Here is a 22,554-nt window from a genome sequence, read left to right on the forward strand (position 1 = left end):
CAGGGAGGGGGAGGGACAAGGAGGGGGGAAGAGGGAGGGAGGGAGGGAGAGCACTCTCCCAGGGTTCATACCCCTTGGACTCAAAAGATCAGGGAGGAGATTTGGAAAAATATTTACCTTTGGAAGAATAATTAATTAACAAGCCAGAATTGGGGCTTGGTGGGTGGAAAGGGAGGACTAGCTACTACAGTGAAAAGCCCCAAGAGACAGTACAAGAGAGACACACAGAGACAGAGTGTGCACGCACATGTGTGCTGCAGGTGGGGGGAATCCTAGCCCTCCCTTGCCAATCCCATCTGGTGCTGCAGTAAGAGAAACCAGCTTGGAGAGAGGAGAAAGGACAGAGAAGGAGGTTAAGAAAGCAACAAGGCTTTGTGTCCAGTCATTGCTCTTCCACTGATCCATTCAACAAGTGTGTCCCGAGGATCTCCCATGTGCCAGGAGCTAACACTGTTTGGTGCGGTGTAACCAGGAGTAAGATGCACCAAGCCCTTTCCTGATAATCCTGAGCTACCACTGTGCTGGAAATGGACCCCATAAGAATTCCATCTGCAATCTTGTTTGAGAACAGTTAACTTCCAGCACCAGAGTGATTCCTTGTGAAAAGAACTATACCTCTTTATTACACCTATTTACAAGTCAAAGGTGAAGAAAGGCAGTGAGTGCTATGGAAGCAAATGGGATATAATCTTGCTGGCATTTCTCGTTGAGTTTTCCCAATGCCAGAACACCTACTTAGCATAGGAAGAAGGGGAGGACGGACTTCTGGGAGAGGATGTGGGTGCAGAGTAAGAGGTCTCTGCCTTCATCCATTCATTCACTCGCCTACCCATTAAACCAACCATCTATGCACACATGCATACGTACACCCATCTACCACCCTCTCATCCATCCATCCATCCACTCACCCTCCACTCAACAAATTATCTTGCCCACTCAGCCAGCCACTGACCAATCCATCATCCATCCATCCATCCATCCACCCATATCCATCCATCCACCCATCCGTATCCACCCATCCATCTACCCACCCACCCATATCCATCCATCCATCCACCCACTTCTGTAAATGTTTTACAACTCTGTATTTCTACAAGCAGAGAAGTGAAAATGATGTTGATCCTACAAATAATCATTTCTGGAAAGATGCCAGATAGTAGGTTTCTATTCAGAAGAAAAGGAAGGCTTAGAGAAGCAAAATCTTATGCTCTAAGGTCCACCCAAGGCCAAGAACAGAAACCAGCCTGCTCCTCACCCCTCCCTTCCCCTGCTCAGCTGCAGCCTGCCAGCCTGCCCTAGAATCCACTCTTAGAGGCATTGTATTGTTTTTTTTCAATTGTTCATTTTGCTTTGATTTTACTCGTGTCCTCTGCAGTCAGACACAGGCCTAGCTATTACAGGTGCTGTTCTTCCATAATATTCCTCAAGGCCAAAAGACTTCTTATTGATTGGCAGGAGAAAAAAGCCTGGAAGAATTACAAATTAAGTGATAACATAAATCTGCCTTTGTACTCCCACTGTCTGAAATTTTTTAAAAAAAATTTTGGAAATGCAGAATATGGGGCTGGGGGACCTTGCACAAGACCTAGAACATTAAATAGCCCAGGGAACGCATGTTTCGCATCTGTTTTGTTTTCATAGTCATGTGCACCGGCCAAAGTTGGGTTTGCATCAGAATATGATTATACAGCTACACATCATGGTTTGTATTTTTTCTGAAATATGCCCTACAAGGCAATGGGAAGAGTGTGGAATCGATGGACCCCACAGGGACTCTGTCTGCCTCCGTCTGAGGACAGTTAACTGCCAGCATCAGAGTGATTCCTTATAAAAAGGGCTGCAGCTTCTCCAGGGTGCTCCCAGTGTTATTTCGGTGATGGCAAAAAGTGTGGTCTTCTACTGGTGCACAACCACAGGCAGGTCAGTGGCACTGAAAAACGATCTCAGTGATGTCGCTTAGGAGCCATCTGCACCAAGGACAAGCCTGTTCTAGAAACTCTCTTCAGGGGTCTTGGGAGGAAGATTCTAAGCAGAGGTTCACAAGCCCCTGATTACAGAATAGTAGCCTCGAGCACTCTGCACAGCCTCCTATTCATGCCTCAGACCGGAACACAGAATGGCCCAGCCACACACCCAGCAATGAGGGACACTGGGACCTGAACTCATGAGCCTGAACACCTCTAATAATGTCATCAACACCCACAACATCCCACAGCCGTCTTTAGAGCTATAAGGAATACATTTCTGAGTGCTCCTGTGCTCTTAGAGTTGGAAGTGAGCTCTGCTCTGGAAAAGGACAATTAGGGTGCTGCATTGGAGTGAAAAATTAAAGAAAGAAAAAGGCTGCTTAGGAGCATGTTCGGAGAGAACCAATCCTTACACCTGTTTCCCACAGAACTCTTGGGGAAAATATCATACACAACGCCCAATGGATAATTTTATAAAACAGACTTGTAGCTGCTTGCTTAGAAGAGTCCAGGCTCGGTGCCCCCACTGCTCTGTGCACTCCTCTCCTTCCACGGTTCTCCTTCCTTGCCACTCCACAGACACTGCTTAAGACACCGGTCAGAGTCCTTTCCCTCCCTGGAGAGATGAAAAAGCCTCAGATCAGAGGGCTGGATCCTAGTCAACGCCTCTTGGTCCTTATGAGAGACATTCTAGACCCTTCACACCTTCACCTATAGGATTTGGCCAGCCTTTCTCCTTACGCTTTAATTTTTTCTTTACCACCCCAGAACTACCAGCTGCATGTACTAAAAGATGGCGTTTTTGTTAACAAAAATGGCTAATTCTTCTCAAGAGCTAAACCAAGGTTAAGCATTGCCCTAAATACTTAACAGCTATGAATGTGTCTAGACTCTATGAGATAGGTACAGAGCTAGTATTTCCTCATTTAACAGAGAGGTAACCGAGGCAGAGGGAGATTAAACAATGTGCTCGATATACAAAGGAGCCAGAGCAAACCCAGGCCAGGCTTGCATACTCATCGGCTTGCTGCACACCACTTCCTGTGCAAAAATACTAAGCAGCTAGTAAAGAACAACCATGCAGTAACCCACCTCCCAGGGATGCCCACTGTCCGATGGGACATAATCTTGTGGCGTCTCTCTTTGAGACTTCCCAAGGCCAGGCACCGCTTGCTGAGAATTTCATTTCTGGCTCATATGAAGTCATTTTCTCTTACGGGCAGTGCAATGAGTGGGCCTGCGATCCATCTGACTTCTCCAGGTGATGATACGCAGGAAGGAAACCTAGATGCAAAACAAAGCACTAACCCCATTCCGATGGCCATCATACTGCTCAGCACTATCCGTTCAGAACAGTTTGGTTTTGAGGCCAACACCCTCCCTAAGGATGTTCTTCCCTGCTGAACTAGAGGAGGAGCACACAGCCTGCTTGTGCACAAGTGCCAGTACTGCAAGATTTGTCCACGTGATGTCCCCATTCATGGAGATTTAGTCTACTCCTAGGACAAATAGGCTCAGGGCTGCAGGAGCCACCAGGCCACCTGGGTTGCTTGTAAAGGCGCAGATTTCAGGGCTCCACTATTTTGGAAATTCTGTCCCAGCAGGCTCTGCACCATCCCCAAGCCTATGCTAAGGCTGAGAAGTTCCAGTTGGTGGCTGTCCCTAACACCCGGGAGCCTCGGGTGACAGCTCAGACTTTCATCCCATTGTTATTCAGGGGAAAACTCAAAGAAAACTCTATTTTGTTTTCTTTGGTGGCATGTTGAGCAGCTTCCTGCTGAGCCCTACAATATTGCTTGTTCCTCTCCAAAAATGTACTAGTCCTGCATTAAGGTTATGATGGTGACTGTCAGATGACAGCACCCAAGCACTGGAGACCGCTTCATCAAGTCTCCTGTTTAGGAGAATTTAAAACACAAGGTCGTGACAGGAACCACAACTAACATTCCTGAATGCTTACTGCTGGAGGTTGTCTGGGGGCTTCCCGGAGAGTCACTGCATCCTCAGGAGCTGAGACACAGGACTATTCCATTCTACAGATGTGGCACCTGAGGTACAGAGAGGTTAAGTTACTTGCTCAGGGTTACCCTGCCAGGAAGTAATTGAAAACAAGATAATCTGGTCCATTGGTCAGATTCCGGAGGCCACAGTCTTGGCCATGAAGAACACAGCTATGTCCTTGCCACGGCTTTCAAGGAGCTGCATGAGCCACCCACCAATTGCTTCTCCAAGCACCCACTGAACACCTCTCCTCTTCCTCCTCTCTTCAATATTTCTGGAGTCCCGAAACCCACTTTTTGAACTCTACATGACACTATTACTGGGCTTCCGGAGGAGGTGATCAGGTCACGATGGCGGAGCCCTCATGATGGGCTCAGACCTGCTGTACCAATGGTGTGACAAGGACAGGGAGCGCGCTCCCCCTTTTTGCCGTGTGAGGAAGCAGCAAAAAGCCAGCAATCTGCACAGGGGAGAACGATGTCCCCCCAAGGCTATGTGGACTTCAGCCCACAGAACTGTGAGAAATGAACGTCTACGTGTGGGCCACCCACCGTGGCTTGCTGTCCACAGCAGCTGTTTGCTGAGTGTGCACAGCCTTCCCTTCCAGTCCCAGAGACTCCACGAACCCTACGTGGGTGCCCTGGTACATTCTGGGGTCCCTCCTCTGGGATCCCACAGCATCCAGACAACCCCTTTCCCAGTGCACAGCGAGCACCCGCCTCTGCAGCTGCCTGTTCACTGACTGCTCCCTTCACCAGACTCAGGCACCTTGTATGACAAGGTTTCCCAGCTCTCCATTTCCCTCGAGTCCAGAGAGTGTTGAGCACATGGTAGGTGCTCTACAGACCTTTTTAAAATGAATGAATAGATGCACGGACCGAGGTCACCAGTGGGTTGCACCACTATTCAGGGGCAGGGAACACAGCAGTCTGATGGCCCCCGTCACCGTCCCTCTAGATTCACCACCACAGCCAGGCCAAAGCCGTTTCTCCCAGCCCGTGATCAGGTGTGGTGGCCACACTAAAACAACCCATCTTTGCGAGAGCCAGCACCCCTCCAATTGGCATCTGTGGCTCCAGGACTCACCACAAGCTGCCCAAACGCCCCTCCCCGCTCCTTTCTCCTCGTCTTCCTCCTCCACCTCTTCTCCTTCATCCTTCTATCTTCCTTTCTCCCTTTTTCCTCCTTTTCCCTTCCTCCTGCTCCTTTTCCTCCTCCTCCTTCTCTTCCCCCTTTCCTCCTCTTTCTCCTTTTCCTCTTCGTCTTCCCCCTCCTCCTCCTCCTCTTTCCTTCCACAAAGGCCCAGCCCACGTCTCAGTCTGAGGTCTCCCTGTCTCTCTCTCCTGCTGCCACCCCAGGTCCTGTCTTGGACATCTAGCATCTGCAGAGGCAGCCTGCTCACAGCCTGTCCCCAAAGCTGGGGCAGCCAGACAGTCACTCCTTCAAGTCACCACTAGAATGGCTGCTACAGACTGACTGTTGCTGTCACCAAATACACAGCTTACAACTAACCCCTCTCCCCATGAGCATATCAGGAGATGGGGCTTCAGAGGTTGACTAGGTCGTGTGAATGACATCAGTGCTCTTACAAGAGGACAAGGGAGCACACTCATCCCTCCCACCACAAGAGGACGCAACCAGTAGATGAAGCTGTCCACAAACCAAAACAAAGGGGGGGGGCCACCATACACGAAGTCTGCCGTAAGTCTAAGTTTGGACTTTCACAGTTCAGAACTTTGAGAAGCAGATATTTGTAAGAACCCAGCTCTTAGCAATTTGTTACAGCAGCTGGAATGGACTGAGAATACTAAATGGTGAAGAGGAGACAGGACAGTGCTTTTCCTTCATGTCCACCTCAGCAGGCTCAGACAGCCCCCGAGCAGCAGCAGGGACAGGGACAGGGGTGAATCGAGGCACCCAGCACTGTCACCACTGCACTACAGAAAAACACTGGACTATGGGTGGCAGGTAAGTGTTTACTCTCAGCCTTTGCAGCAGCAGACTGGCCAGTGGCCTGCATTCCAGGGAGCTGCAGAAATCCTGGCTTGGATTTTAACGACAGACACCAAGCAGTAGAAACTGGCGTGTTCCACAGCAGGACCACCTGCTCTCTGTCAGCTGGCGGCTTCACTCGGCTGCCCACCAGGCTGACTGTGCTGTGGGCAGCAGGCCATGGGAAAACGCGGTGCATACGTCACAAAGCACCAGGGCCCGGAGCTCAGCAAGGGCTAAGGACATGGTCCCAGTGCAGGCAGCAGAGCCACGAGGAGGGGTGTGCACAGGCTCAGGGGGAGCACTGCAGTGGCAGGACCCTGCCTCATGGTCACTTCTCACCAAGGTGTCCAAAAGGACTGAGGGGAATAACACAGCATAGAAACTCTTCTCACCATGACCGTGCCCTCTCCAACAGTGTCCAATCCATGCAGGAAGCTCGCTCTCAGAGCTCTCTCCCTCCTTCCTCCAAAGAAATGAATACTCTATTCCCTTCACCCCCTAAACATTCCAGCGCTAGGTCCCAAAAAGACAGGAGAAGCCAACAACTCTTCCACTGGCCAACAGCCCACAGGAACCAAGAGGCCCTCCAAACCCTGGTATTGAAATTCCAAGGAGAATCCGGACCGTGTGACCATCTGTGTCTCCCAAATTGAAAGGCAAAGGTCACAGAAATCAACAACCCAGGTACATGCCAATGGCGCCTTTCCAGGAGAGGCAGACACTGCATTTTAATTTGGAGTTAACCTGAGGCTCTGCTGTGCTGCAGAACACAGAATACCTGCATGTGACCTGATTCACTTCCTTTCCTTCCAGCCACCAATTCTAAAAACGAGGACAGCTTTTCCTGCCTAAGATCCTCCCACCGTTTTATGGGACTATGTCAGTATCTCAAAGTTCCTGAAATGCTGTTACCTTTTGACCTCACAGGTGCTCTACATCCATCCTCTCCCACTCCGAACCTTCAGAAATCTAATCTTCAAGTGTTACTGGCAAAAGAACTGCTCTGGTTGTGTGTTTGCATGATAGGGATGCACCACATCCTCTTTTTTCAATTATTATTTTCTAATCTGTCTCTGGGTTTTGCTTTTTGGAAAAAGCATTAAACAAGTACACGCTTGCTGTGCTGCAGCTGGAAGTGCAAGTCTGCATTAAAAAATAAAAATAAAAAGACTGCACAGCCACAGCCTTACTTGGATCAGCAAGATTTGCCTGGATGTGCCAGGAAAAGGAAATTTTTTCGATGTTCTGTGATTTTGCAGCCATTTAAATTTTATTAGCAATTACCGAGCCTGTTACCACTGAATACATCTTGCAGTTACAGCCAAGTCCTGGAAAACAGAGTGAGCCTGAGTGACAGGGGCCCAGGTGGACCCGGACACGCTTATTCCAGAGACACGGGGACAGGAGCCTCCCTAGAGCGGAGAGCAGTTTCATTAAGATTCTGTGCTTGGAGGCAGGAAAAGGCAGCACACGGGTGCTGATAATAACGGAGCTCGCTTGAAGTGGTGAAGAGGACGGGCAAGACGGAATGAGGCTGATATTTGTGCAAAGAGTTGATTTAAAAGATGACTTTAAGATACCTCTACGCCACGAGGCTCTCGCCTGATGACAGTGTTGGCATTTAAATGAGTGGTTCCAACACAGCAGTGGGAAGCCTCAAACTGCAGCTGGCACCGAGAGGGGCTGGAGGGGATGGAAGGCGCTTGGTGGGATTCTGACAGACAGCATCCCAAGGCTGTGTCGCTATCAGAGCAGGGCTAGGACAGCAACGGCAGGGACATGTGCCAGGGAGCTCTGACTGAATAACAGAGTAAAACTCTCTGGTAAGCGGGAGATCTGGTGACTTTGAAAATGAAGAAGTTGCTTCTCCAGTATCCAGGAAGATACTAAATTAAGTTCCTGCCAGTTTTCCCCTTGTCTGCAAGAAGCCTTACTACCATGGACGCTATCAACTTCTTCTCCAGTGAGACAGTCTGGGGTCTTCGGTCCCAGTTCCAAAGAAAGGGGCACAAGGCTCCCTGGAAGAAGTCTTCTTCTCCTCATCTTCTGGTCAGTGGGGGTCAAAAGCACTACATTTGGCTTGGAGCACCCCCATCCCAGGTGGACCCATATCCTACTTCTCAGAACCAAGCATCACAAGGTCCTGCATCCTATTACCTAAAAACAGTTCAGGGAAGGAGAGATGCTCATTTGGGCCTGAACATCCACAGTGTTACCGAAATAAAACCATCTACATTCCTTGGCTTAGACAATCTAGGGGAAGGGAGAATCTGTGACTGGTTATCCAGCCCATCTGTGATACCTGAAGAAGCCTGGATTAAATTCTGACTGCGATGGGCTGTGGTTAGGGTCTGGAATGGCCTCATGCACTCAGCAGGACCTATGGAAGGTGGCCGGACCATGGAGCCCTACAGCCGACTCACTGCTAGGAGGTGGGTCGCTGGGGCCACGGCCTGGAAGGGTCTGTCTCCCTGTCCTGCTCCTCCCTTCTCTCTCTCTGCTTCCTACTTGCCATGGTGAGAGCAGCTCTCCTCATGGATCCACCCAGACCCATCCTCCATGCCCTTCTTGTCTTGGAGCTGGCTGAGCATGGGCTAAAACTATGAGCCCAAATAACCAGGTGCTCCTTTAAACTGTGTGTCGGGTACTGTGTTCCAACCAAGAGGAAAGTGACTAAGACACCTGAGCACTCAGGAACTGCACATCCCTGGGGTAGAGGAAATAACACAGGAAAGCTTATTTTACCAAGTGCCAACGAAGCACCAGACATTAGCACCTCTGTGCCTCTTCTCATGCTGTCCCTTCTCATGCCTGTGCTCATTTCCCAGACAAGGAAACTGGGGCTCCAAGAAGGGAAGTGGCAGAATGGGGATGGAAACCAGAAGAATGACCTTGCCGCCTATCAGAACACAGCTTACGTTTACTGAGTGCTTACTATGTGCCAGCTCCTGCCTGAAGAGGTTTCAGGGGTTTAGTTTATTCAGTCTTCCCCCAAATCCTACGGGATAAGAAGGAAACTGAGGCAAAGTGCCTTGCGCACATCACACAGCTCTGAGGGGATGGAGCTGGGAGTCGTTGCAAGCAGGGTGGCTGCAGAGCCAGGTCCCTCCCACCCTGCAGCCTGTCTCCTTCCCTGCCAGCAGAGCCCCCTAAAGAAAACACAGTCGTGGCGCATTAATCATCTGTCTGGAAATGTTCGGCGCCCTTGGTGGAAACATCACATGCTAGCAATCACAGGAAATTATATTTCACCAAATCTAAGATGCCACCAAGGCAACGCCTGCCATTATTTCACGTACATCTAAGGGCGAAAACACTCTGTCACTTAAACTGAGACACCGGGGTTTCTTTGTCTATCAGAAAGTGTGGGCGGAAATGTGCATCTTGGAATTAAAGATTACTAGAGGCCTTCGCAGGAGCAAGACGGTGAAATGCAGGGAAGATGCAGAGTGGACAGGATTCTCTGCAAGTCAGAAAAGATTTCTTAAAAAAACATACACACACGCACACACCCGATTATCCCAATTTTTACGTGCAAGCTTCCAGTTTATAACCATTGGTGGCCAGCTGGTATTTTTAGTGTCCCTGTGTGGGACAAACACAACCAGCTGTAGCCCAATCTGGCTCAGACTCCAGCTAGAGGCCCCCCAGCTTCCAGGCCGGGCTGAAAGGAGAAAGACGCTTGCCACTGACAATGCCTTTGGTCTACAGCACCTTGTCCAGCCCAGGGCTACGAGAGGCACAGCACTTTCACAGGCTGTTGCATACACTCACTAGTGTCTAGAGGAGCTTTTCATCAAGACAATGACCCAGACAAGGGGCCAGGTGAGAAAAGAAAATGTCTATATAGCCAGTTTAAAAATGCACATGTTTATTTATTTTCTCATGTAAATCCCTATCCTTTGGCCTTCAAACCACTCCCATTCTACGGACACATGTGGTCCTGTGCCAAAAGCTTCATGCGCTAAAGGGAGGGGTAAAACAAAGAATGCAATACCCCAAGTACATGCAGCAAGAATCCTCACCCCATGGGGCCCCCTGAAGCCAAGTTTAAGCCAAGGCTTCCCCTCCTCAGTGCCCAGCCAGTGTATGTGGTTGATTAGTGAGGGTCCTGGGATCTGTGAACGTGACTGTGTTCGGAAACAGGGTCTTGGAAGTCATCATCAAGTCAACATGAAGTCATACTAAATTGGGGTCCTAATCCAATGATAGCATCTTCAGAAAAAGGAAGACATGTAAAAGAGGAGCTCAGAGATACTGAGCCAACCACCAGAAGCCAGGAAGTGGTAAGGAAGGACCTTCTGTAGAGCCTACTGACCCCTGGCTTTCAGATATCTGTCCTTCAGAACTGTGGGAAGACTGTTTCTGTTGTTTTCTGCCATCCAGCTTGCAGTATTTTGTTACAGGAGCTCTAAGAAACTGATACACACAGAGAGTGAGAGCACTTTGTCTTTCTCTACCTACTAAAAAATGACTGGCATCTTAAAAAACAAAAAACCACCCAGGAGCTTTTTAGAAAAGTTTGTATCAGGCCAAGTTCTTGCTCAGCCAACTATAGCCAGACAACCTGGAATTGGTACCTGCCAGGTGCCTATCTGAGACCATGTGGATTCCAACCTCAGAACTGAAGGATTCTTCTCACTTTGGGGACTGAGCATGAAATGCACATCTGGGATGGAACAGGGCTCTGGAAGACCAGTCACGAGCCTACAGGAAGACCACAGGGAGCAATGCTGGTTTCCTACCAGTGCAGAGAGGGTGGAGGGGACTGTTCACTTGTGGAGCCTGGAAAGGCCATGGAAGACAGAAAGCAAAATCCACTTAGGTGCTTAGTGGTTCAGGGTCTGAAGAGCAAGGACATGCAGCCTATGGCCACTCAAGCACTTGTAAGCTGGATGCAGGCCCATTAAGGCTGGCGTTCGCAGACAGAATGCAGAAGAGGCCCTCCCAGGCCTCCGCCCCTACGCATTCTAGTGTCTGGTTCACCTCCGGTACCCCCATACTTGATCCTCCTCTTTGGCACCAGCCTGGGCACCTGGCTGGCTACCTGGGGCTCTCCAAGGAAGTTTCAAGAGAGCTGAGTGTTCAAGAAGACTGATATCCAAGACTGGCTCAGTGTTCTCTGTAGCAGAGGCTCACACACTGAGTAGGGTTTGGGAAGATTCTGAAGCAGCAATAGTCAGCATTGCACTGGGCTGGGATGTCACCAGCTTCCTTGGTTTCAGGGGACAAAGCCAGTTAGCATTCACTAAATGCCTCATTCACATCCAGCACCCAGCCACAAGCCTCAGATGCATTAGCTCCTGCAAGATCCACAGAGTTGATTTATATGTACACTATGCTCCAGGGAAACAATGCCTATTCTAAGATCAGCACCTTTCAAACCAGAAAATGGCCTAGACGCATCACTTATTAAATATAAATATTTCCCCTGGAGCAGGTGATATTATGATCCCACTTTATGGATGTGGAAATCACTGCAGAGTAGATAAAATAGTGCCTAGGGCCTCACAGGTCTATAAATCATGGCTGGGGAGAGGTCAGCAGAGTCTGGCCCCAAAGCCCTTCTTCTTAAAGTTCATGGTTTTTTGCCTCTGAGATGGAAGAAATTAAGTGAAGGGCAAGGGGGATGCCTGGAATTGCCCGAGACATTTAAAAACAAATACACAAATAATAAGCAACCGGCTCAATTAGAAAAGAAGCCACACACAGGTGTATACACTCAGGCCTTGGATTTCCTCCTAGGCAGGAGTGCCTGGAAAGGATTCATCTGTAGGGTCTGCACTTGGCGGACTTAGCATTACACCATCACAAGGGTCTCTAGACTCTTCTCAGGGCCAGCTTCTGTCTTCCAAGGCTCAACTCCTTTGGCAGCCTTTGGAACTCAGCACTTCACAATGGCTTGCCAGAGCCAAGCCCTGCAGTATGGCGAGCCATTATGGTGAGCCTTGACACAGGCCTAGCCATGATTGAACTTCGAGTCACCTCGCTGGCACGGACGTGCTCTCGCCCATAGCCACGGGTGAGTTCAGCTGGTAGCAGATGTAACCCATAATGGTGGTTATTGTTTCCCTCTGGAATGTGTGGGCGGTACTCTCGCTCCCGTGCAGCCCTCGCTCCCATGCAGCTGGAGAGTATAAAAGGAAGAGGTTCGGTAATAAAGCAAGCAACCAAGCAAGAACATGAGAAGAAAGGTGCCTCCCGTCTCTCTATCCTCGTCCTTTCAGGTTTAGGACCTGCTGGCAGGATCCTGACGTCGCAGCTCACAACACTGCAGAAGGGCCACTTTTCTCACAGGACAAGACAGACACCCCAGCAGAAACAAGGCACACAGCAGGTTAGTAAGAAAAGGCCCAAGCTGGCATGGTGGGCCCATCTGTAATCCCAGCACTGTGGGAGGCTGAGGCAAAAGGATCACAAATCTGAGCCCAGTCTGGGCAACTTAGTGACTCAGTGAAACCCAGCCTCAAAATAAAACAGCTGGAAATATAGCTCAATGTGAAGGCCTTACATTCAATCCTAAGTACTGCAAAGAAGAGAGGGAGAGAGGAAGAGAGGGAGGGGGCGGGGGGGAGCTGAACCCATGGGCTATGGTAGGCTGACAGCATCCCAAATCCCAAGAGGCTTTAGTGGTCCCTGGATGTCAGAAGTGTATCCCTTTCCAAAGGTACACTGCAAAGTACCATAAAGTGAGCAGCTGTTTTCTCATAGTTGTGGGAGCCAGATGTCAGGAATCAAGGGGTCAGCAGGATCCTGCTCCCTCTGAAACCCTGGGGAGAATCCTTTCTTCCTCGCCTCTTCCTGGCTTCTGCGGCTGCTACAGCCCTTGGTGCCACGTGACCCACAGCTGCATCACTCCAACCTCTGCCCCTGTTGTCACGCTGTGCTCTTCCCTTGTGCCTTCATGTTATCTTCTTGTAAGGACTCTTCAGATTGGATTAAGGGCTCACCCTCTATGGAGAGCATTGTAAAGGAACACGACATGAGCGCAGCCATATTGACCTGTGATTCACCCGAGCAGTGTGGACGTGCCGTCGCTATAGCAATGGGCTAGTTCAGCTGGTGGTCTGATCTATTGCCTAGCAGATGTAACCCATAATGGTTGTTATTGTTTCCCTCTGGAATGTGTGGGCGGTACCCTCGCTCCCGTGCAGCCCTCGCTCCCATGCAGCTGGAGAGTATAAAAGGAAGAGGTTCTGTAATAAAGCAAGCAACCAAGCAAGGAACATGAGATGGTGCCTCTCGTCTCTCTGTCCTCGTCCTTTCAGGTTTAGGACCTGCTGGCAGGATCCTGAAGTCGCGGCTCGCAACAAGTGGCGCCCGAACAGGGACCTGAAAGTAGATGGGGATATGTAATCCCGGACTCGGGTCGAAGGCAGCGACGGTGCTCCGGAGGACTGACCGCTGCGCCTGATCCTCGCAGTAAGTCTACCGTTCACTTCATGAAGAAAAAATAAAAAGTAAGAAAAAATGAAAAGAAAGTAGGAAAAAATGAAAAGTAAGAAAAAGTGAAGGTAAAAAGAAAAAAGTGATAGAAGGTAGAGTGTCAAGTCCATTAGGGAAGAAGAAAAAAAACAAAAAATGGGACAATCAGAATCCAGAAATTATCTAGCAAATTCAATTCAGAGCCTATTGAAGGCACAAGGAGTAACAGTTGAGAGGGCAAGATTAGAGGCCTTTGTTAAGATTCTGGACACAATTTGTCCATGGCTATGTGATAAGGCAGAAATAAACGCTGAAGTATGGGAGACAGTTGGAAACCAGTTGAATGAAGCCCTTCTGGCCGAGCCTAATCGTTTTCCAGAAGGGGCTCCTTTTTATTGGGCTTTGTTAAACGCAGCTCTCGGGACCCCAACCAAAAAGGAAATCTTGGAAGCCTTAGAGGAGGTGCATGAAGGGTTAGAACAAATTAGAGAGGAGCGCTCTCAGACTTCAGAGCCCCCTGAATCTGGTCTAGAGAAAGATGCTAGAGAATGTCCCCTTTCACTTGAGCACCCCCGAGCCTCCGGATTCCGGAGGACCTCCTGTAGTGCTATATCCCAGTTTTGAGCCTTTTCAAAAGTTCTATCCCAGTTTTGAGGCTTTTCAACAAAAACTTGAGCATCCGATTAGAGAACATCACCCTCTTGAATTTAAGTTGGTAAAAGAATTAAAAACTGCGGTGAATCAGTATGGCACTGCAGCTCCTTTCACTTGTGCTATCCTGGACTCCATTACTGGATCCTGGCGAAACACCAAGTGATTGGATTGCGGTCTGCCGCGCAGTTCCTTGGGGAAGGGGTTTTTGCTTGTGTTTTTCCACAGAATGCTGATCAACCGCGGTGGATCCCTGAGCGTATTATCAAACAGATTAACGCAAGCCGTGAAAAGGACCAAAGACAATCTTCCGGTGTTACTTCATGGGACGTCATTACAGACTCTGTTAATCCCTTAAAGATAAAGATTGTGAAGGCTCCTCCTAAGAGCTAATTCATTTTCCACAGAATGCTGATCAATAGCAGCTCGCGACAACCCTCCAGCTAACACTCCATCTTAACTAATTATATCTACAACGATCCCATTTCCAACGGTCCCATTCTGAGACACGGGAAGTGACGACTTCAACATGATTCGGGGAGACATAATTCAACCCATTACATCTGGATCCTTACTCGGAGACGGTTAAAGGAGAAAGCAGAAGCAGGCTCTCAGTGGAAAGTATCCTGGGACACAGCATAGGATGAGCATCACTCACTATGCACCTGACAGGTTCCATTCTGAGGCCATGGGGAAGGATCCAGGACTCTTTCTGTCCTACAGGTGGCCACCTTTTCCCTGAGTCCTCTCTTCGCCATTCTGCTGCCTGTCTGTATCCACATTTCCTCTTCTAAATCAGCCACACTGGTTTAGAGCCCACCTAATGACCTAATTTTAATTTAATTACCTCCACAAAACTCCACCTCCACACCAGGTCACTTTCTGAGGTGCTGAGAGCTGGACTTCAACACTGGGACCTCAGAGAGAGGGCATAATTCAACCCAACACGGTGGTGTTTTTGCACAGCTGAAGTGCAAGATCACTGCTCACCATAGCTTCATCCCACAGTGCTCTGACAGATTGTTTTCCTAGGCCAAACACACATCAGCTGTCACCATCTCATTCCAAGAAAAGGCAGAAGAGCCTAAGGAAGGAGGAAGCTTCCTGATTTCTAGGAGCATTTCCCATGTGGAGCCAAGCATTACGAGCCCTGGTAACAGCAGGATTCTTATTAAGGCTTGGGAAGGACAGTGAGTAGTCACTCAGAACCCAGTTTCCCCCCATCTTTGCTGAATAGCACTAGGTTTAAAGAAAAGCATTCCACGGACACCACCTAGAGACAGAAGTTGAGGAAAACAAAGACAGGAAATCGGAAGTGTATTTCTTCTTTTACACTTCTTGGGGATCAAACCTAGCCCTTTCCACATGATCTTGTGGATTTCTGCCATCACACTGGAGCGATCAGAAGGCATGCTTAGGCAACAGATGGAAACAGTAGAAGCAAATAAAATTCAAATTCCATTTTGCACCTACTTTTCCATGTTTCTGGGTTTCGAGAGTCAAGAAACTTTTATCATTGGATAAGGTCTTTGAATTTATTTCCCCTCCAGCTACACACACACAGCCAAAGACATCATTTAATACATTTTCCCAAAGGAGAAAATGAACTACTTTGTGAGGAAGATCCCAAACATTCAAGATGCCTCCCAACTTTGTTAAGGCACACAGAGATGGCAGCTAAAATCTAACACAGAATAGGAAGGAGATCTGCAGGCGCCTGGTTCCAGATCATGTGTCATGTGTGGCTTGTGAGAATTTGATATAGCAATGGCAGAAATTAAAGTACATCTTCTGCAAGAAAAACATTTCAGAGGCTCACAGGACCAAAGGCCACTTTAAAGATCATTAACAGAAAAACACTATTGATGTTTCTAAAAAAATTTTAAAGCAGTTTAGTCATTGCTACAGTTTGGATCTGAAATGTCCCTTCCAGGCCTATCTGGTGAAGCTTTGGTGCCCAAGGGTGTCCTATTGGAGAGCAATGGCACCTCTAACCTTGTGAGTGGTCTGGGGGTCAATGGTAGAATATACTTGAAGGGGATTGTGAGACCTCAGGCTCTTTTTCCTTGTTCTTTTTGCTTCCTGGTCATGCAATAAGCAGTTTTGCTCCACTACATGACCCCATTATAATGTGCTGCCTCACCACAGGTCCAGAGTAAAAGGACCAATAAATCATGGACTGAAACCTCCAAAACTGCGAGCCAAAGTAAACCTCTTTCTAAGTTGATTACTTCAGTTATCAGTTATAGCAATGGAAATCTAACTACCACAGTCATAATGTACTAGTATAGACATGATGACATACTAATCTACGTGATCCTTTCCAACAGGGTTTTGGGGTTTTTTTGTTTTTTGTTTTTTTCTGTACCAGGGATCAAACTTGGGTCCTTACACTTGTGAGGCAGGAGAGGGAACCACTGAGCTAAATCCCCAGCATCCAGCTGGGTTTTAACAGAAGCTTGTGGAGAAAGACAAAAAGACCTCCCTGGGGGTCTGTCACAGAAAAGGGTCAGGGAGACTTATTTTCTGGGCCAAGAGGAAAATGTGTAATCACTCTGTGGCTCAGTTCCCTCATTAGGAGATGACAATAACTCCTTTCCAAAGGGGCTCTTGTGACAATCTAATGAGTTAAAAAATGTAAAGTGCCTGGCATAGTGTGACTCAGGGGTACCTCAAGGAGGTACACATGATCACTGTCCTCACAATCTGCTTTCATGGAGCATCGTCATTTTCCTAAAATGTATCTCTATTCTTTTTATGAAAGAAAAGGACATAAAGGAGAGAACAGGGCAAGAGAGGAGAAGAAAGGGAAGGACAATACAGGAAGGAAGAAAAGATGGGAAGAAAGAAGGGAAGGAAGGAAGGAGCTTTGGGTAAAATGATTACCCAATTTACTAACCAAGAACAGAAATGTACTTGAAGTATCCTAAAATGATCCTCTTCTCAAAACTTTAGAGAGAGGTTCCCCAGATGCACAAGGAGAAAATTTTAAGTGTTAACAAAGTTGGATATTAACTGTAGTCCATTAATAGATATTTCACAAGGAAATATAACTAGTAAACAGAGGTATGGGAAAACATTCAATCTCACTAATTTAAAAAAAACAGAAAATTAAAATACACAAATGGTTTTCAACTATTAAATTAACCTGGAAAAAAATGTTTTCTTAAATATTTTACTCAACGCTGCCAAGACTAAAATAAAGTCCCAGTTTTTATGGTTGCCAGCAAGGGCAAACGAATGCAGCCCTTTAGCAAAACAAGTGAGTAGGCTGTGTGTACACCCAGAAACAGCTCCCAGCCTTTGGGTCAGGCCTCATTTCTGAGAATCCAGCCCAAGGTCAGTTCTCAAAACTCAAAACGGGGTAAGTCTGGCCCTCCCTCACACTAACAATGGTGAACACTATTTCTAGGAGTAGAAACCTGGAAACCAGATGGAGGGCTCTGAGGCAAACCCTTGCCTAGCCTGCAAAAGACCCTGGCTTCCATCCACAGCACAGAAGGAAGAAAAAAAAAAAAAGATGACTGCTGAATAATAAATAATAGTATAATCAGTGAACTACAGTGTACCAAATTAATGGACTATCATCTAGGCATTAAAAATGACAGAAAATTTTAAAATCAGAAAGAAAAATGTTAGCATGTTGAAATGTTACATGTAAAAAATTGAGATGTAAAAACTAAGTAACCATGGTAATTATAACTGGGAAAGAGCCAGAATGAAAACTTCCAAGATGCTAACATCAGGTCTGCTGAGGCACAGACTCCTGTGTAATGCTTTTGTTTTTCTCCTCTCCTTCCCCCTCAATTTGCACAATATGTAATGTTATCACCTTACGATAAAACTTCCTGTAAAAGGCCAGAATTGGCTTTTTCTTTTAAGCCTGAGGAACATAGTGCAATCCACTCTCTAAGGGGACAGCACCGGCCACCTTCACCCTCATCCCCCGAAACACCCCTTGTCCCACAGAATCAGAGAAAAGGCTTTGTGACTCCCAAGTAAGACACACGATCTGTCTATCTCCCTCAAAGGTGGCACGAATTCTACACCGGCTGCCCCACAATGTCCGTGCGAAGATGGTGAAGACGGTCACCTCATGGACACCCTGAAGAAGACGACCATGTAACAATGTTGGTGCAGATGACTGGTGATGGTTCATCTTCACCAGCCACTCACCGGGCTGCAGGCAGACACTGTGCTACACGCTTTGTGCATGTTAAAGCTTCGTTCATAGCAAATGCCACATTGTTCCCATTTTGAAGAGGAAATTGAGGCATTAGGGAATTCTTCAACCCTGTCAATGGCTACAGTTTAGAACATTCTGGAAACTTTCCCAAGCACACTAAGCCACCTAAAGATAGAAAAGAGGCTCAGATTTGGACACTGTCTTTTTCCATGGTTTACACTATTGATTCCTAGAATGGAACAGGGACGAAATTTAAAATGAAAGTGGAGGGCCACAGATTTAGCTCAGAGGTTCCACCACCTCACTCACAAGCACAAGGTCCTGAATTCGATCCCTGGTACCAAAATAAATAAATAAATAAAAGAAAAGTGGAATTTGTGTTAGAACTAAGACTTTTTCTTTTCCCTATATTGTCTAAACTTTCTAGTGTTACGGTTTTTCAATTTAAACAAAAAAGAAGGGGCGACAGAGACAAGGTTAACGCATGTATTTGTATTTTTTTAAAAACATACTTTTTTAATGATGTTTTGATCAAAAGACTAAATAAATGCCAGTCAAGTTTCTACTACCCTTAGGGGCAAGTGACAGGATAAGGACAGACAAGAAGGAGCCCATATCCAACAGAACCAAACAGCTCCAGACAGCTGTGGGCACCATCCTGGTTCCTAACGTTCTCCTTCCATTCCCTCCCTCAGTTTAAGCAGGAATTCTAAAATCACAGGACTGTCCTGACAGAGGACAGAGAATGTTACAGAAGTCACCAGTATCACGCAGGTGTTGTACACAAAACTGGGAAGGCAACTTAGGTGTGACTGCTTCTCCTGCATTCCTTCCCAAACTTCTCCTGGGTCAAATATTCCCAGTTAGCTAATGACAGTCACGTTAAATGGAGTTCAAAAACACACCTTGGCCCAAAAATGGCAGGTCCACAGGTTCACATACAGTACTTCTACAGTGTCCAGTAATCCTTAAAACTAGACAGATGAGAGCGCCTCATCTAGAACTCAATGAGAAATGTTAAATTTCTAGCTATTTTGAAGCCATGTTAGAAACAAAGAAAAGTTAATTTTCAAAAGAAACCCTGGAAAAAAAAAAAGAAAAGAAAAGAAAAGAAGAATCAAGGAAGCAAAAAGCATTATGTCTAGTGCTCTATTCAGAAAAATTACATGTGATAAACAAGATAGAATATTCTCCCCCCAAAAAACTGCCATCCCCAAAACTTCTCTGAGAACCAGGAACAGGCCTGCAGGGCTATTGGGCCGCTCTGCCTGGCAAGGGCCAGGCCAGGAGTGGGCAGATCCGGTGGGAGGCAGCAGCTGGCTCCTGTGGGTGGGTTCCAATCCCAGTGCTCCTTCCTGTGCGTCATCAGACTGGGCCTCAAATCCCCATAACAGCTATGTTAAAAGTTCAAGCTGTTGTCCTATTCTCAGCCATTTCCTCATCTGCCTTCCAGAGATACATGCGGTTCAGAGTCAGAACACAGAGTCCTCTTGTCAGAAAAGCCACATGGCCTGGTTCCCAAAGTGCATGAAGAAGCCAAGAGCCACTCTCCCATTATGTGGCCCCAAGGCAGTCACCCATCATTGAACCTGTGCCCAACCTGCACTGTGCTTCCCACCGGCCAGGTGCCCAGGGCGATGACCCATGGCCAGGTTCACGCTGCAGAGACAGATGGGGGCCAGGGAGAGGAGCTCCATGGAGCAAAAAGGGTGGGTGGCCTCTTGACACCCTAAGTCCCCAACCCACATGCCAGGTGCCCCTTATAGATTATACCCACTCGGCAGAGAAAAGAGGTTGGGGAACTCCTGCTGGACCTCAATGAATTATCAAGAAAACAGCACAATGAACCACAAGCAAGGAGGTCAACAGCACGAGGAGTCCTAGGTTCAATGCCAAGTCTGCTGCTTGCTTGTCTCCTGCTGAGACACTGCAGCTACAGGACCTCGGGGGTTCTCAGGTGGCTCCTGTGTAAGCAAAGGTGATAGCAGTATCCCAGGAAGTGTCTCATGGGAGACTGCTCTGCTCTCCCAGCTGTGGCTCCACCAACAGCACCCATTTCTGCAAAGATGATGCTACTCTGGGCCACGGGGACAGAATGGACCGGCCAGGACTGCTGGACAGAGGCCCAAGCCCTCAGCATGCAACAAACGGTGGGCAGGGTGAAAGTCAGATAGATGGGGACCCCTGCCTTCAGCTGGGGATCAGGGCACCCGCCCACAGCCTGGGGCAGGCACTCACGGCACTCCTTCTCATCACTCTTGTCGAAGCAGTCAGGCAGCCCATCGCACTGCCAGGAGCCCGGGATGCAGCGCCCATTGCTGCACATGAAGTTGCCTGGAATGTTGCACTCATTGGTGAAGTTGTTCCCGGGGAGCAGCTGGCTCTCTGTTGGAGAGAGAGGACAGAGGTCAGAAGACACCACATCAGCAGCCCAGCTGAAATGGCACAGGTGAGGCCCCTAGTAGTTGTCTCTGTCCCTCTTGGCCTCAGTTTCCCTACTTGCCAAATGGACTGATGATCTGCCTTACCCCCCTGCCAAGGATCCTGAGAGGGCTACTTGCAGAAATTAAGGAAAGCACTTGGGGGCCTGACACAAAACAGGTATCAAAAAGTGATTTTGTGGCTGGGGATACAGCTTAGCAGCATAGCACCTGCCTGGCAAGCACAAGGCCCTGAGTTCAAGGTTAAAAAAACTGTTTTGACCTTTTTTCCTACCAAAATGATTGGATGTAAAACCCAAATGTTCTTTTCTAGTCAGCAGCAATGGGTAAAAATTAAAGTTCCAAGTAAAAGTGCACACTGCACTCCTGCTATCTCCTACAGCAAAATCTGAAAGATCTTGCCAGGCCACAGGCTTGCAGCCCCTACAAGCACAGAACCCCTGAGGGTGGGTCAGGTTGTCAGGAATACCTGAAGATCGTTTCCTTCTCGAAAACTGGATGCCCAGTTCTACAAACCCACCTGCCTGAGTTCCCAAGGGGAGGAAAGTCCAAGATGAAACTTGAACTCAGGCCTTCTACCCAGTAAGAGGCTGCCCTCGGCACTCCCATGCCTGCCAACAGTCCCTGAGGCTTAGAACCAGGCTCTTCCAAGGTTCAGGTTCGCTGCCACAGAACAGAGTCATAAAGTGCCAAGGCCACCACCCAAACTGCCCTTGGTCAGGAAAGCAAACAGGAAGCTGGAATGATGGCAAGTTGGGGAGGAGAGCGGAACTCATCCTCTCTGAATCCTGGGAACAGATTTTCCAGGGAGCCACGATCTGATTGATCTCATCAGCCTGAGCCGGTGTGGTCAATGGCTGGGAAATTGGAAATAAAAGTCTCAGGGAAAAAGGAGGAAGGAAGAGACCGTTCTCTCAGTAGACATAGCTCCAGGACTCTCTTCTGAGTCATTCAATAAAACGTTTATTGGGCATTTGTGAGCAGACACTTGTGCTATGTCCAGAGCAGCACAGCTAGGACTCCTTATTTCAGGCTGGAAAGACATACATGCACTCTAAAGATTTTACTGCCTTAACTGTTAAAGAAAAAGGAGCTTCTAGACCTGCCTGGGGTGAGAGAAGGAGAGACAAGCCCAGGGTCCTCGTTCTCAAGATTTGCCGAAGAGAAGCATCTTTAAATCTCAATATTGAAGATCCCCCACCACATCCTTTTCTTGCCACTCTCCTTTCTATGTGCTGTTTCCTTGACCTGGGATATACTTCTACCCACTGGGTCTCCTAGAAAATCCTATACACCCTTCGGTAGGCAACTTCTCCATTGCCTTCCCTCTAAAGTGTTCCTTGGCTTCGCCAAGCATAGTGAAGCACATACTCTGCAGTCTGGTGATGCTACTATTGGGATGATACTAAAAATAATTTATAACTGGAACAAGCAGACAAGGACCAATGGGAATGGGCACAAGCGTAGGAAAGCAGCACTGTGCCAGCTCTGGTGTCATGGATATTCCTGGTAGACCATCTGCCACACTGTGCTGGATCTGTCACATACATGCGTGTCTCCCTGCTGAAGTGAACTGTCACACACAGCTCACTGGAGGACTCAGAAGAGAAGCTACAGCAAGGGGCGCCATTCTGCCCAAGTGCCCACATCCGGATCTGAGAAATCTCCCTTGTTCCTTACTGTCACCCCTCCAGATGGCTGACCATCAAGTCTCCATCACTACCGCTGCTGCCCCTAACTGGGACCACTGCCGGCCACAACCTGCCAGCTTGGTCTCCCTGCCTCCCGTCCTGCCCTACTCCAATCCATTCTCCCTTCTCCTGCCAGAAAGATCTTGCAAAACAGCGAATCGATCATGTTACTTCATTACTTTAAAAAGCTGTCGAAG

The 22,554-nt window shown here is 48.0% G+C and overlaps 1 protein-coding gene and 1 long non-coding RNA gene across 5 annotated transcripts in view; one reads left to right on the forward strand and one right to left on the reverse strand.

Moving 5' to 3' along the window:
- Positions 1 to 22,554, reverse strand: part of Ldlrad3 (low density lipoprotein receptor class A domain containing 3) — a 232,480-nt gene that overhangs the window by 155,775 nt on the left and 54,151 nt on the right. For both annotated transcript variants that reach the window (XM_010612564.3, XM_033756441.1), the window contains exon 2: positions 20,464 to 20,610. In XM_010612564.3, coding sequence (XP_010610866.1) covers positions 20,464 to 20,610 — 147 coding nt within the window. The remainder of the gene's footprint in view (positions 1 to 20,463; positions 20,611 to 22,554) is intronic.
- On the forward strand, positions 12,156 to 18,538 carry LOC117283485. 3 transcript variants are annotated; one of them, XR_004514469.1, is made up of 4 exons: positions 12,156 to 12,300; positions 13,232 to 13,385; positions 14,447 to 15,229; positions 18,071 to 18,538. It is a non-coding gene; the product is annotated as an uncharacterized LOC117283485 (long non-coding RNA). The 3 variants fall into 3 exon arrangements; XR_004514468.1 differs by having other exon boundaries at positions 14,447 to 15,192; XR_004514467.1 differs by lacking the exon at positions 18,071 to 18,538 and having other exon boundaries at positions 14,447 to 15,606.

This window comes from Fukomys damarensis, unplaced genomic scaffold, assembly GCF_012274545.1.
Source record: "Fukomys damarensis isolate Sample0158 unplaced genomic scaffold, DMR_v1.0_HiC HiC_scaffold_27, whole genome shotgun sequence".
Classification (NCBI taxonomy): Eukaryota; Metazoa; Chordata; class Mammalia; order Rodentia; family Bathyergidae; genus Fukomys; species Fukomys damarensis.